Source organism: Vanessa cardui, chromosome 17 (assembly GCF_905220365.1).
Source record: "Vanessa cardui chromosome 17, ilVanCard2.1, whole genome shotgun sequence".
NCBI lineage: Eukaryota > Metazoa > Arthropoda > Insecta > Lepidoptera > Nymphalidae > Vanessa > Vanessa cardui.
In genome coordinates this window covers 7,254,578-7,270,690 of record NC_061139.1, presented here as the reverse complement: position 1 = coordinate 7,270,690, position 16,113 = coordinate 7,254,578, and the positions used below count along the sequence as shown (strand labels likewise).

Here is a 16,113-nt window from a genome sequence, read left to right as displayed (position 1 = left end):
TATACAATAATCTTACTTATAAGCGCCAAAGTTTGTGAAGATGGATGGGTGAACTTATGTTAATCTTTAATGCAAGACTGGCTATTTGGATTAAGTTTTAAAATAGAGGTAACTAATGTTCTTACTTAGAACCGAGATGGTCCAGTGGTTAGAACGAGTGAATCTTAAGCAATGATTGTGAATTCTCTTGCAGACCAGCAGCATAAGAATTTCACGTTTTGAATTTGTTCTTATAATTCATGTTATGCTCGGCGGTGAAATGAAAATTGGAATTAGATTTATCTGGTGAGTTACCTTCAAAACTACACCTCAAAGAAAAGCAGGCTTTAACCCAGAGATGGGACACTTACGGGCTGTAATAATTTTTTCATAGAATGGCGGACAATCATATGAGCCCATGATGTTAAGCGGTTACCATCGCCGTAGATATATGCGCTGTAAAAATCACCAACCATTCTTTACATCACGCGCCACCATTCTTGGTATTTATGTCCCTTGTGCCTATAGTTACACTGGCTCACTTCCCGTTCAAACCGAAATAGAACAATACTGAGTCGGTACTGATGTTTGGCGGTAAAATATCTGATGATTACCTGCCCAGACGGAGCTTGCACAAAGCTACCAAGTAAAGTAATTTATAACCGTGACTTGACACTTTGGTTACATATCATGTGACCACGTGCCCACGCTTCGAACGTAAACTTATTTATTCCATAGTAAATAAAAATAACATTACAGTAATGTTCAATGGTATAAGTTACTAATTATAAACGAAGAAATGATTATTATTATCTCAATAGAGAAGCAATTAACACAAAACGGCGGCACTTGATGGATTTGTTATTCCAAAAAAGGAAATGCGTATGAACTGCAACGTAAGATGTGCTTGATAAATCGTACTTCCATTTCTCAGTAGTCGCTAACGAAGCTGACTTTTTGTTCGTCTAGACAAATTATACATGACGTAATGAAAGAAAAGGAACTAAATATTATTAAACATTTTATAACAAAGTTACATGACGCTCTCAAAATATAATATAAATATATTTTTAATAAATTATGATTGATTATTGTTGTAAAACCATATTGCCATCTTCCATACACATTATCCTTCCAACCCAAAGGTTGTCTGGAAGAAATGGCTTATAAGCCATAAGACCGCCTTTTGCTTAGCCAATTTTGTTTTTTAGAAAATATATTTTGTATCTTTATGTATATTTAGTGTGCAATAAAGAGTTAAATAAATAAAATAATACTTTGAACTGAAACGCCGAAAAAATTCAGTGGCTAGATAATCCGTATCTCGATCGAAGAATGCGAGTTCAAATACGGACAAGTTTCACTGAGTTAGTGACCAGTCAATGTTTTTTTTATAAATCATTGCGTGCTCAGCGGTAATCGCAACAAAATCTGCATGCGTGGGATCATGCGTGGGATGGACTTCTAGCACGTATGTAGCATTGCATTTAGACTAATGCATAGAGAAGCACGGTGGAAAAAGCTCCAATCCTTGTCCTTGATATAAAATTGCCCAGGTATGGGACAAATATGGAGTGTTAAATTAACATAGTATATTTATTAATAATATACTACAAATTTAAAATTTCAATCCTTAACTTTTTCTTATCCTCTTTCCATCACTTAACTAAAACTTTAATAAACATTATTCTCATAACAACATAATTTAATATTAATTCGACAAATATTTTCAAGTCGAATTTCTACTTTATGCAATCTCTGAAACTAAATTTCATCATGACAACCATAAGGTGACTTATGTTCGGGGCCGGTCACGAAATGTTTCTTGTTAATAAATTTATTCGAGCCTCGGAGGTAAATGTGAATCCTGGATGCTGGGACAAGTACTTTGGCTTTATTATAACAAATGGTCCTTCTTATCTTCGACACAGTCATCTAAATTCGTATACAAATAAACACACGAAATGCATGTATGCATTCTGTATGATTTAATGCGTGTATTTCTCTGTCACTCGATGGAATAAGCATGCTTTTTATATTTAATTCTTTGCTTTATTATTTTTATATAATATAAAGGGTTAAATAAATATATCACTACTTATACACATATGTGTATTACATAAAAGTGTATAATTATAACTTTATTATCTTTTTTGTGTTCTTGAAGACAATTGTTTAATAAAAAAAGCATGCTTTTTATTTCATGGCTCGCGTACAATAAATACGTACATATTTAGTACTTATTACATGAAATACTTAATATTTAAAATTTATTGAATTAATAACTTCATAATATCTTGTTACTGTGCTTACATTTATAATATAACTTTTTTAATTACAAGGCATAAAGAAAATTTTTGATTATCTTTTTACCGTAATTAAATTTCGAATGTTTGTCGAAAATTTAACAGGTTCTACATTTGTAATCGAAATGTTTTACACGTGATATGTTTAATTACAAGATAATTTCCATTAAAATGATGACATGCTAATAAAAATATCCTCATTATATTCGCAAATTTATCGATATTATCAATAAAATCGTTTAAAAAAGCAACTATATAAGTCTCCTTAAGAAACATGTTATAATGAAAGCTTGCGTCATCGGGCTAGCTTTAGAATTGTATTCTAAACAAACTATATCTAAAGTTCTGTAAGGCTTTAGCCTGTTACCATAACTCCTAAGAACAGTAGCACACTGTGTAGTGAAGCAGGCAATATAAATGAGTAATGTCTCAATAAACAGCGGGTTTACAAGACCGCTCAGCAGGAGTTACGCCGATACCACTAAGATCAAGCAAAGATTAAGATAACATGTACAGAAAGACTGAAAATAAATTTATAAAAATCAATAGCATTTCAATTGTAATAAACTGATTTTCGAATTCGGAACTATCTCATTTTTTTTTTACTCTTAGCCATGTAATTCAATGTCTTTGTCGTCATCATTTGTTTTTTTTCGTTACAAAAAGTTTTTAATTGTGTATATATTAAAAAGTTTTGAACATACAATTATGAAACATTGCATAAGCAATATAACGGCAAACACAATCTAACTTTCCTAAATACAAGAGCGTTCATTCTCCACACACCAATATATGTATGTATTGTATATTCCACATACACAATTACTTTGTAAACTAAACAAACCGGGCCAACTGATATTCGCTACCATCTTATTCGACAACGTCTATTTAGAACTTGTATCTAATTTTCTGATTACCCTCGCACACAAGCCTATCCGATCCATAAATAAGGCAAGACGCTGACTGTATTCATAGCGCTATATAGGGACAAATATCTAAACACATCTTTATCCTTTTACGTTGTCATTTCTTCGCGTGTTCTTAAGATAAAGTGTAGCCGAGTATGGTGAAACAAAAAAGCGAGCGCGGCGCACAAACGAGTCAGATTACGAATGCGTTATTTATTGTATGTCACTATAAAGTGCTATATTAGCAGTAAATAGCAAGCCTTATTTAATTTCAGTGTCTATTCTGTTAAGTCGGAACCGAGTTCGTGATGTCCTAACGATATTTGTTAACCGCGTCACGTTCCAATTTGTTCAGATTTGAATCTGTATGTAGAGTATACATGCTCGGTTTTACTCTTGAACTTTTATCCCCTACTATGTGGGCATATATGGACTTATTTAAAATAACCATCAGGGTAAAGGTCGAGATATAATTATGTTTTACATTTTATATAAAACAACGACTCTAGAGGTTCATTGTATAAATGTAGTGGTTATTTGGAGTTTGAACATTATATTTTTTTTTATTTTTTTAAATATAAATCACTAAATTTCTTTCGCCGTTATTTTAGAAATGAGGCGGTATATGTTATCGAACTTTTACGTTTTTGACGGTCAATATGTGAGCGTAATAAATATCGATTTTAAATTTGATTCTGAAGATATTTTTTTCAACAATCTCATTACATTGTAGTTTTGGAGTGATCTACAAACATCGTTTTCAAAAGAAAACAGACAATAGATAACACCGATTATTCAATTGTTTATTTTGTGGTTTTTTACAAACGTTGATGAGATACAGTAATTTTTAAACGCTTGACTATTGTTACAATTGGCACACGTTCACTTCTATTTATCTACAATGAACTAATATATTAAACTGAAGTCTTTTTTGCATGCGCTATTTAAGAAGTTCGATTTGAATGAATCTTTTTTCACTAGAAAACCATTTCATTCTCAAAGGCTATTCTATTCAACATCACGTTAATATCGTTTACCGCGGGTGAATCCCCAAGTAGTACTAGTTTAAAATAACACGAACAATAGTATTATTATCATATAATAAACTGTATGGAGATACAAAGAGAAAATTAACCTCAGGTAATTTACAAAACTTTTAAATGATATTGAGTCAAGCAGAGTGACATAGTACTTTTTAAAACTAAACAGACGAATTGATTTCTATATAGTCAGTCATAGTCATCAGCCCACTGCTGTCCACTGCTGATCATAGGCCTCCCCCAGAGCACTAAATTATATATGATTATGCTAATATTTTAATATCGTCTGTTATACAATATTTATTAATATAATGTACGATTTAAAAAAGCAAGTGTACGATATGGCTGCTTTTAAGAGCGAGGATAAATACGAATGAAATCTGCTGAAATCTGCTGAAAAATGAGATTTTCAAAAATGTAAGAAGTATAAATTGGCTTCGTACATTGTGTTTCGTATATTTTTTATAGGTTCGCGAATGAGCAATTGAGGCACCTGATGTTTAATGGTCCTAAACATACGTTACTTCGCCACTAAACTTGGGATCTATGAACTTACGTCCCTTGTGCCTGTAGTCACACTGGCATACTCAATCTTCAAACCAGAACACAACATCCTACGAATATTATAAATGTAAACAGTTTGTGAGGATGCATGTACGTATGTTACTCTTTCACGAAAAAACTACACGACGGATTTGGATCAGAATAATACATAGGCTGAAATTAATAGTGATTTTATGTAATTTGATTATATTATAACGATATATATAAAGTGAAGACCCGAGCGGGTCACTAGTTATAGAATATTTGATTAGTGGGTACCTACGGAGACAAGCTTTCAAAAACCCATACCACCAAGTTTGTTTTGGCGGAACTGTACGTCATGTAACATACTCTAATCACTGGTATATTTAATTTTTGGTAACTCCCCGTCGATCATTATTTATGAATTGTATATTTGAGTACAATTAAATCATTTCTCACCTTTTTAAAATGTAATACTATATAATTTAGCTACTTATGTACGATTGAATAAGATTATATCATAACTCCCATCTAGCGCGATCCATAGACAATGGGATGAAATGTTTCGGCTTACATATCTATGCATATGGGGTACTCATAGATGTTATATCTAAGTGCTCCCCTAAAATTCCCCTAGCCCATTTGCTTAGGGATATCCCAGGAAGCGCTTTGTTGTGATACACGTATCCCAGACACTATTTAAAAAGGCTTTTGTAACGTCAAGTGCGACTGTCATCTAGGCTACAAACAATGTTTTCAAGCGTGTAGTTCTTACGTCATTTTTTACCCTTTTTTAAATAGATTTTAGATCTTATACATAGGAATATATTAACAGGGATTTTGACGTGGGCGACCCGTTTACTCGGCGAATATAAATAGATGCAGCTCACAATATAAGGGTGTTTTCATTTACAATATATGAGCCAGGATAGCAGTGGTTAGAAGAGGTGAATATTTGTCTATGACGTAGGTTCAAAACTAATTTTAAAGAATTTTAGTATCAACAAAGACATACACCACTTATGTGATAACAATAAATTAAAGTAATGTTCACTTACAGTCTCACGAAATAAGTAAGTGTATATATTTCGTGACATTTTCAACACTTATATTAACTAACGCGTATCTAAGTAGCGTGGTAATATTCAACTTTCTTCCCAAAAAAGTATAGTAGGATTGAGCCTAGCAGAGATTTATTGGCCGTTGTAAATTTTTAATTTAAGAAACCATACAAAATAGGATCCAATAATATGACCATCATTAATCTTATTAATCATTTACGTAAATATAGATATTTTACTTAAAAACTATCTCTTAATTACGATTTCATCACTCAATTTTTTTACTATAAATAAAATATTAAACTGAGTTTAATAATTGGTATATTTGTAATTTAAAAGACTAATGAAAATGAAAAAAAAGCAGCTGATTGTTACGTCTTCGACAAATATAAACAAACGAGAAATGGAAAAGTTCCTTTTACAAAATCTCTTTCATACTTCTTTCATTTGAATACAATCAATGGCATTACTAGTTCTTCACGAACCCATACAAAAACAAAGGTCATAACAATTAAAAACAAACTTTCCGGGTATCGCAATATTTTCACTTACGTTTTTTAATTTAATTATGCAACACCTTTACACATTGATTCTCAGATAGTAAATCTAATAACAAATGGAGGTCGTGTCAAGTGTCGGTCATGCGCGTGCGAGTGTGACTGACATCGATCTCGTAACCGGATCGCGCGAGATGCTGCGCCTGCGCACATGTTGTTAATATTAATAGTTATTGTTGATAAATTATTCAATTTATGTCATTGGATAGAATTCTAATTTCGTGGTATATGCTTGACTAATTTGTCGATCACATAAGGCGTTTTATATTTGGAAAACCTTTGCAAATACGGCCTTTTGGCCTCCCAGTAAATTCAACGATATTATATAAGGCTTCTTGAATTTAAAATTATATGAAAAAAATATTACAAAAGTTCTTTTGGTAATTTTAGTTTTTTATTTAATAATAATTATCTCCCAATATAATATTCGATACCAATTACGTTTCTTAAAACAGTTTTGTCTAAAATTGTTATAATTTCTCACGCTTAAAACCTCGTTCAAAGCGTTCATTGTAAAAATGTTTATGTTATAACAATATCGAAATCTTTACGACCTCAACACGTGTTTCTTTTGTAAGTACCAACGGAGTTCTGACGAAAAAAATAAAGATATTTTTAGTAATAATATTTAAAAAAATAATTCTATAATAATATATAACAGTGATTTTTTAATGTATTAACAAAATTAATCGTTAATATGATAAGATAGTCGCCTAATATAGATAAAAATTCACTCACTTTAAAAACGTTATTGACAAATATATTTTCATAGAGTTTCGGCTTCACATAGCATATAAACAAGAACATTTATATGAACAAACATACAAAATATACATACCTTACGTAGAGCATTTCAGCAAAGTTTCATCGCAATTGCACGAATAGTCCAGGAAAACATAGCAGACAAAATATACAAACATTCACATACAAGGATTCGTATACATTATAAGGAATTCTTATATTATATGTATAGTGTATTACTGCGTTTTATCGTACATTTTCATTGGATTCAAAAACGACTTTGATTTTAGTATAAGAGTACTGAGATTTTTATTTGCTTTTTCCAGAAACATACTACATAGAGTTACGCTACACGCTTCGGCTTAAAATCCCCGTACTGCATGTCACATTGATTTATAGGAATTGTTAAAATTTTAAACCACGGATCCGATGCATGTGCAATATTTCACATGTGTATGAAAAAGTAGACTAATAAATATCATACCCCGTATTAAAACTTTCCTCGTATAGTCTAGGATACATATAAGGTGGTTCGTATTTGTATGTAATTGAAAATTTGGTAAAGAATATGTAGATCGAAACCGACGACCTCCGTGGTCGAGTATTGTGTACACCAGTTTTCATGGCTACACTACTCTGAGGTCCTGGGTTCGATTCCCGGCTGAGTCGATGTAAAAATTTTTTTTAGACATCTTGTTACCTTGGGTGTTTGTGGTGCCATCGTTACTTCTGATTTTCCATAACACAAATGCGTTATCTACTTACTTTGGGATCAGAGTAATGTACGTTATGTTGTCCAATATTAAAAAAAAAACTTTGAAAAAGTTAATGTTACTTTATTTTTTTGACAATTTATTTTAGATTTATTCGCAACTTTCAGTGTTAATTAAAGATGTTCTATTCAGGAAGGTTGTCAGATAGATTGAAATGAAAAAAAAATGAAACGTAATTTATTTAATGTCAAATCTTATACAAAAAAACACGTTCGCATATTTTTTTGGGATTAATATACATTTATAACCGATCACACGATTCATTATGTTTATATTGATTGAGAATATTTTATACTAAACGAAATCATATTGTAAATCTCTACTAATTCCATCGCAGCATACACTTTCACACCATTCAACCGATCGCTATGACAATTGTTATGTAGCAGACATGGGTCAATTCAACTAATTCATAACAGTAATTACACCGTTCGGTATAATTACTGTTTACTACCTTTCAAACTTCGAAAATATCTTCCAAAAATTAACCTGAGCATAATCATAGCATATTCCTCCAACAGTCCCTAATAGTCCTGCTACGTATATATGTATATATCGGTGTCGATACGATTTCAACTATATTCTGACTTACATCCAACCGCAACTGGATATTGTCAATTTCTGTGTAACTAGGGCCTAGGGCAACGTCTTTTATATTGGAAACTTTGACAATCTGTGAACTTACCTCATACTCATTTCGGTTAGAAATATTAATGCTCATTATTTGTGGTCCTTGAAAGTGAAATTATAATGTTGTTGTATAAGTTTCTTTCGACTTTCTTAATAAATACCCGCATTTCAGAGGTATGTCCCGTAGCACCGCGGGGTTTTTGTATTTTATTAACTACGTTGATTGTGAGGATAAGATTTACGCTGGTCCTGCTAATTGGATAAGTTTGATAAAGAGATGGAAGTTTTCTCGTTTTGTATTAAAATCGTTTTATCATTTCTATATTTCGTTCTTGTCTTGTAAATTAACTTGGATGTTGTTATGATTACATTTCAGATGTATACAATTATATCTTTGTTTTAATAAACGATAATAAATAAAAATAATAGTAACAGCCTGTAAATTTCCCTCTACTGGGCTGAGCTCTTCCGACGAAAACGTTGGAAGTATATTCCACCACGCTGCTCTAATGCGGGTTGCTGGATTCACACGTGGCAGAATTTTGCTATGCATGCAGGTTTCCTCACGATGTTTTCTTGACCGTCGAGCTTTAATGAAGCACATGAAAATTCATTGGTGCTTGAACTGTTTGAACCTGCAATCATCGGTTTAGGTGTACGCGCTCTAACCACTGGGCCATCTCAGCTTTAATAGATGCCTCTATATTCATACGTGGTGTAAACATGATTCGGGAAAAATGTAACAAACTACAAAGTATTCGCTGGACTAGTTCTATCAAGGATTTGGAGCTGATCGCACCTAGCTTCAATGCGGTTCGGTGAATCGTCTTGACAGAATTCCACCACAACGTGCAGATTATCTCACTAAGTTTTTTACCACCGAGCACGAGATATATAATTACAAACACCATTAGTAGGGAATAGTTTACAAATGTAACCACAGAGATACACGCCCGGTCTTAAACTCGCGTTAGTTACGATGCTCATGTTCCATCCCTAGCCATCTCGCCATCTCAGTTCTATAATTTATTAGTCGTATATTTAATATTTGTTTACATTTTTGTATGATATTCTCTTAATCTTTGGCTTTGCGGCACAAATAAAAGCCATATAAAACCTTTCATTTCTTTCAAACTTACATAATAAATTCTATATGTATTTATAAATGAACGAATAATTTAAATGGAAAATCAATAGTCACCAAAAAACCCTGCAACGTGACCAAATGAAATAAAATTTCGAGGACAATAAATATGCCATAATCACTCTTATTTTTACGGAACTACGGTTGAAATTCGATAAAACGTTTCACGAAAAGATGATTAAACATTCATTATATGAATGCATGTATATGCGTAATACATATATAATAAGCAAAGTAGTTTTAATCACTGGTTTGTTATATTCTCGAACAATTTTCAGAGGATTTATTTTTATACTATAATGGAAATATTTGCCTTGATTTTCACTAAAACATTCAGCATTTATTTAAAAATACTAAAATATGAATAAAGCTGTTATAAGATAAGCACTCCGTGATGAAAGGGCAGTTATTATATATGAAATCGACAATAAAGTGGCTAAATTATAACTCTAAAAATTACTGGGTTTTGGATTGATAGTATTTTCTGCACAGTTAAGTAGTTCTTCCCTTACAAGAGTGTCATAAAATTAAAAATGGAGTAGGATTAATAAAGTCAATCCAAATAAACAGTCCAGAACAGGTAGTCAGTCCAAATAAACGAACGATAAAAAAAATATCCTATGATATCCTTTAATGACTAAAATAAACGAAATCGTAACAAAAAGTAAGAAATATCAGGAAACTATTGCTTGTAATAATTTTGAAGAGGTGTATTTAAACCACCCTAATAAATTCCACTTATCTTGTTGGCTGTATAATACTTATCTATATTCAATTTATAAAATAAAAAAATACAACGGAGCAAAGAAATTGATAGGATATTTATTTTTTGTGGTCAACGATTAAATATAAACAATTAAGGAACGTTTTATGACATTGACTAGACCTATCAAGCTTTTAAGTTACGATTGTCGATAAGATCAAATTTAACTATAGCTGTCTGTTAATAGAATATGTAGGTGTAATGATTAGGTTGGCAGGTGCCCATATTAAAATAATGACATCCAACGCCCTTAAAGTATATTAAACCTGTTCGTTAACTTTGTTTTTATACGGCTTAATTAATAACGTTATAAATTTTTTGTCGCAAAAAAGCCGTGATGGTCCTTTTGATAAAACACGTGGCTTTCAACCGCTAACCGTGACTGTAAATCTCAGTATGCTATTCATTTAGGCTGATCCGTTTCGAATTATTCATTTATTCTTAGTGGATCAGGCCAAAATAACAAGTACGACCATTTGTTTCTACAAATTTCACTTTCTTCGCTCTTTTAGTTCGTAGTGCAAAAAACGTGGGTGTTGGTGGTTGTGCTAAAAGCGGTGCTGGTATTATTGCAAAATGTCTATAATTATGTTAAATATATTTTTAATTAATTAAAAAAGGACATATGCGCAATTTGTTTTTGAGAAACGCCTTAAGATTGATTAGAGCTTTTGTCAATCTGGTCCCGGGATTAAATATCGATCGGGATCGTATAAAGTTGAAGCTTTAGTTTTAAATTAAATTTCTTAATTAATAATTTAAGCTTGTAATATTTTTAGAACATTAACATACAATAATTACAGCGTAAAGTGCATATTAAACACATATGTTTTTCCATTAAAATTAAACCGGTATTTCCACAGAAACATCGACAAGGAAATAATAATATATTTAATTTAATGAAAACAATCATGGTTCCAAATGAACCATCTGCCCTAGTATTACATGAATCTCAACAATACACGCCCTTTCAACGCCACGATATTAGAATCAGCCGAAAAACAAACATTCCTTGATTGAGTCGCCCGAGGACCGGTTTTTGCAACAAATCGAGTAGGGGAGCGAATTTAATTTGGAAAACCATTTAGGTCATAACGCGTAGCTGTAAAGGGGATCAATGAATGGTCAGTTAATTGACTCAATAAATCACAGATCTCGAACCATTATTCGTTCTGAATGTGTAATTTTCACTTGGTTCCACTGGACAACAGATGGGGTTGCTCGCGAGCGCTATTGTTTAAAACATTTAAATACAAACAAAGTACCGGTTTTCGAAAGTTATGCTGTACTGTCATCATTTATATTCCTTTATAAATGTGCTTTAGAAAATTTGAATACTTCACGTTGGTCTCGTGCCGTTAAATGATTATAATTAGGACATTATTCATTGATTATAACACCGGGCTCCTAACGAATATTGGCTACAAAACACACGACCGAGCATATCCATTTTTATTTACTTAGTGTTAATGTTGTTATATGTTGTTTAACTAATGACTAATGTGATATTATAATATTTCTTAATAGGTCATAATAAAGGTCTATTAAGTATTAATTAATAAAAATGACTAAAATATTACTAAGTATGGAGGTTATTGCTGATTATTTACATCATGTTTTGGTACCTTCATATATTATATATAGTTTAAAAGAAATTAATTGCAAACATTGTTTAGAAATAAAATAGCTATCTGTACAATGAAATTAAGCTATGCTTATGCTTTTCTTTTTACTATATATATATATATATCTATATATAGTATATTTACTATATATACATATATATACATATATCTAATACATCTTACTAGTAAAATATTGCTAGAGAATAATGCACTATGCATGTTAATGCATAATGTCTACTACGCGTAAATAATTAAGTACCTAGGTAATAATGATAAATAATAACGTTTCGTAATTAGTTTCGGTTTTATTGGCAGTAATAATGGCAATAGTTATTTTTTTATGATCGGCGTTAGGGTTGTTGCATACATACCTACGTATATGTGTAAACTTGGTAGGGCTTTAGAGGTACAATCCACTCATCATATAACTAAATACTTTGTATTGTTATATTTTGGTTTGAAGGGGTAAGTGAGCCAATGTAACTTCAAGCAGAAAAGACACGTAGCATATCAGTTACCAAGAGCTGGCGCATTGGCGATGTAGGGAATGTTTGAAGAATCTTACGGCGCCAATGTCTATAGGAATACTTACGATATGAAATAAAAAAACAACGTCAACTTATTCACGTAATAAATACATTATTAATAAGAAATAATATAATTTAATTATATAACTGTAATTCAAGTAATGCACGGTTTATCTTTTTTAACTTTCATAAAATTTTACCAGTTTAAACAATATGAGTACGAAATGTAAAATACGTATTTAAAACTATTTTGCCAAATTGTTCTATTTGAAATGTATGTTATAGTTGCCTTTAATATTTCACAACGATCTAGAATGCTAATATTATTAAAAAAGTATAAGACAAATTAAAGATAAATTAACATATTCGTAGGTATACCACAGATATACACAACCGGCAAGTTGTAGCTTAAGTCTTCAAAATATGTGTATCTTATATTAAGCGTTGCTTTGATTTGAAGCATTTATTAATGTTAATGTATTTTATTGTGACACAAGTAGGGTCAAAATATAATAGCAGGATTATTTTACCAATTATTATTTGGCGCACTGATATTCATAATTAATTTTACCATATTTTAACTTATAAATATATAATCGTAAATATATATTTTTTTAAAAAGTACAGGTAGGTAAATATATTTATCTAGTATAATCGTTGTAATGTACATAATATTAAAAATAATTACTTAAAATATAACTAACGCCACCTAGCGGACTTCATTGAAACTACAACATCATTTTAGCTGGGACAAGTACTTAGTTCCGATAATTTTCCATAGGCGGCAGCACGTTGCGGCGCCATGGAGCTCGACGACGACGGGTAGCGCCCGAGCTCAACACGAACTATTCGAGTTGCTCGAACGAGTACAATGTTCGAGGCTAGACGACCAGAGGGCAGTACTGCCGCCATATTTTTCTCAGGTACGTTTTTTTCATAGTGCTTACCATATATAATTATACTTAATGTTGTGTATTTATTTATCTGTGATTTCTGTTTATGGAACATTAAAAACAACTATGGTAATAATTGTTATTACTCGGTGTACTTTTGCTTACGATTAATTCGTACAGTCGGGATAAAAATAAGGAAATGCATTGTAACGTCCGATTCTACAACTGTCTGCATATATCAGACTATTTTATGACTAATTTATGAAATAGATGTATAAAATTTCAAATGGACTTATAGTGTATACCTATATTTTGTCAAAACTTTTTATTTTTTATTCTTAAAGAAAATTATTAATAAATAAAGTTGCTCGTCGGTAACAAATATTTTAAAATAATGCGTGTGTAAATGTAATATATCATTTGAAATAAATACGTAGTTGTATTATTATATTTAATTGGAAACTTTGAAAAGGAAATAATTACTTCTTTACACTGGTTCGAAGCGTCAATTTCCAAAGAATTTGGTACTTATTTTGACATAGTGATAATTATGTACGAATTTGTAACAATCCCTACATTACCAAATCTTACTACTCAGTATAGTCTACTCCAATGGCAGTGGGGGTAAAGATAAATAAACGACGCTCGCCTTGAATTAACTTGGCATAGTTTCAGAACAAAAATCACAATCAATGTTATCGTTTTTTTTTTTTTATGGTATAGGTTGGCAGACGAGCAGATGGGCCACCTGATGGAAATTGGTCACCATCACCCATAGACAATGACGCTGTAAGAAATATCAACTATTCCTTACATCGTCTATGGGCCACTAACCTGGGAACTAAGGTGTGATGTCTCTTGTGCCTGTAGTTACACTGGCTCACTCACTCTTCAAACCGGAACACAACAATACTGGGCGGTAGAATAAATGATGAGTGGGTGGTACCTACCCAGACGGGCTTGCACAAAGCCCTACCACCAAGTCGTATTATTATAAATATGGATTCTTGAAAAAATAAAATTATGATTAGTAACAAAGATGTACACATGTACAAGAGCTTCTAGCTATTTAAATCTTATACAAAATATATAAATTAAAGGTTATCTTTAAAATATAGTAAATTTTCTAAATCATACAAGCATTTGTAAGTATTAAATGTCTATCAGTACTTTGCTCTTTCACGAACATGTACAGTCTTTAATGAATTTTGTTATCATGCCAGTTTGAACTACAAGGCAGGATACTTACAGAGAAGGTATCATCGTACGATCAGCTCTAAAGCGCGAGTGACAACTAGTAGGCACTTTATAGAGCTATGAAGTTAGAAGCGTGAGTAAGACATTTTGAGTAGCCAAGGGTTAAGTAACATTGATAATATTATTGTTTGTTTTTATTATTTTCTTGAAATGCCTATGTTTTAGGCAACAGAGTTGATATTACTTTATGCCCTTTGCAAAATAAAAAAAAATTAGGACGTCATAACTGTTTCTCGAAGACACGGTCAATCATTTCTCCAGCTAGACTAATGACCGTTTCGAGTCCAACTGCCACTGGATCGTCGGTTCGTAAAAATAATCGGCGGAAATGATAAAAGGTACGAAGATTCGTGGGGTGGTAAGCGGAGCGTGGTGGAATTATCTTGTAACGTTCGTCATGCCCTATGCCTTAAACTTTGTACTTGTCTCGCCTTTGATTATAGAATACTTGCTGTGCCCGCGACTTCGTGCTTTGAATCTATCAAAGACGTTATTGTTGTAGCCAATGTTACTCCTTATTGCATCAGCTGTCTGCCAGTAAAAGTCCAGAAAAAATTGGTCCAACCGTTATAGAGATTAGCCGGAACAAACAGATAGGCAGGGAATAATTGTAAAAATGGTTATTTTGGTATAAGTATCGTTTATACCGTTTATATGTACATACGCATTAAGTAAAAAGCGATTATTTTAGTATTACATGCAAGACATATTTTTAATTATATATAAAATTATTGGTACTTTAATTATTTGGCTAGATTCGTGTAGTATGAACCGGAATGAACCGGTTTTATTCCCTACGTTAACATCAAAAAGTGGTAAAATTTGTTTGCTTATATGACGGAACTAATGATCACATTCTAATAAAATTTTCTTAAACCGTACAATAGCTGAGTTCAAGAAATAAATTGTATTTATACACCTGAGCGAAGGTCAGCTAGGTCGCTAGTATTAAATAAAAATATTTTACGCGTTTCTTTTTATGTTTGATATTTTATAAAATGGTTAATTAAGATTACTCTTTTAACCCAAATAAATTGTTTTAGCTTGAACTGTTTAAGATATGCATCGCAAGTATAAATATTTATAAAAAGCAAACTGTTCCATAAAATTAGGTTCGGTAGAATTTGTAAGATTTAATTGCCAGCATAATTTATTATTCACCCTTCCTTGCTTTAACTTTTCGATTTTTAGTACAATATTCAATTTGTCCAACGGTTTTAATCATGAAGGAAAACTTACCTAGGTTAGCTATTTTTTAATTAATGGTATATTTAGGATTTCTTATAAAGTAGTGTATCCTAATTGTAGAAATATGTCTGGGTACATTAAGGGTAATTACCTTAACAGTTACGGTAACAGGAAAGAGGTCATAAGAGACTGTCCA

The 16,113-nt window shown here is 31.8% G+C and overlaps 1 protein-coding gene across 3 annotated transcripts in view; it reads left to right on the top strand.

Annotated features, from left to right (window-relative positions):
* Nucleotides 1-16,113, top strand: part of LOC124536666 (rap1 GTPase-activating protein 1) — a 278,996-nt gene that overhangs the window by 163,524 nt on the left and 99,359 nt on the right. For all 3 annotated transcript variants that reach the window (XM_047113218.1, XM_047113220.1, XM_047113216.1), the window contains one exon: nucleotides 13,361-13,502. In XM_047113218.1, coding sequence (XP_046969174.1) covers nucleotides 13,361-13,502 — 142 coding nt within the window. The remainder of the gene's footprint in view (nucleotides 1-13,360; nucleotides 13,503-16,113) is intronic.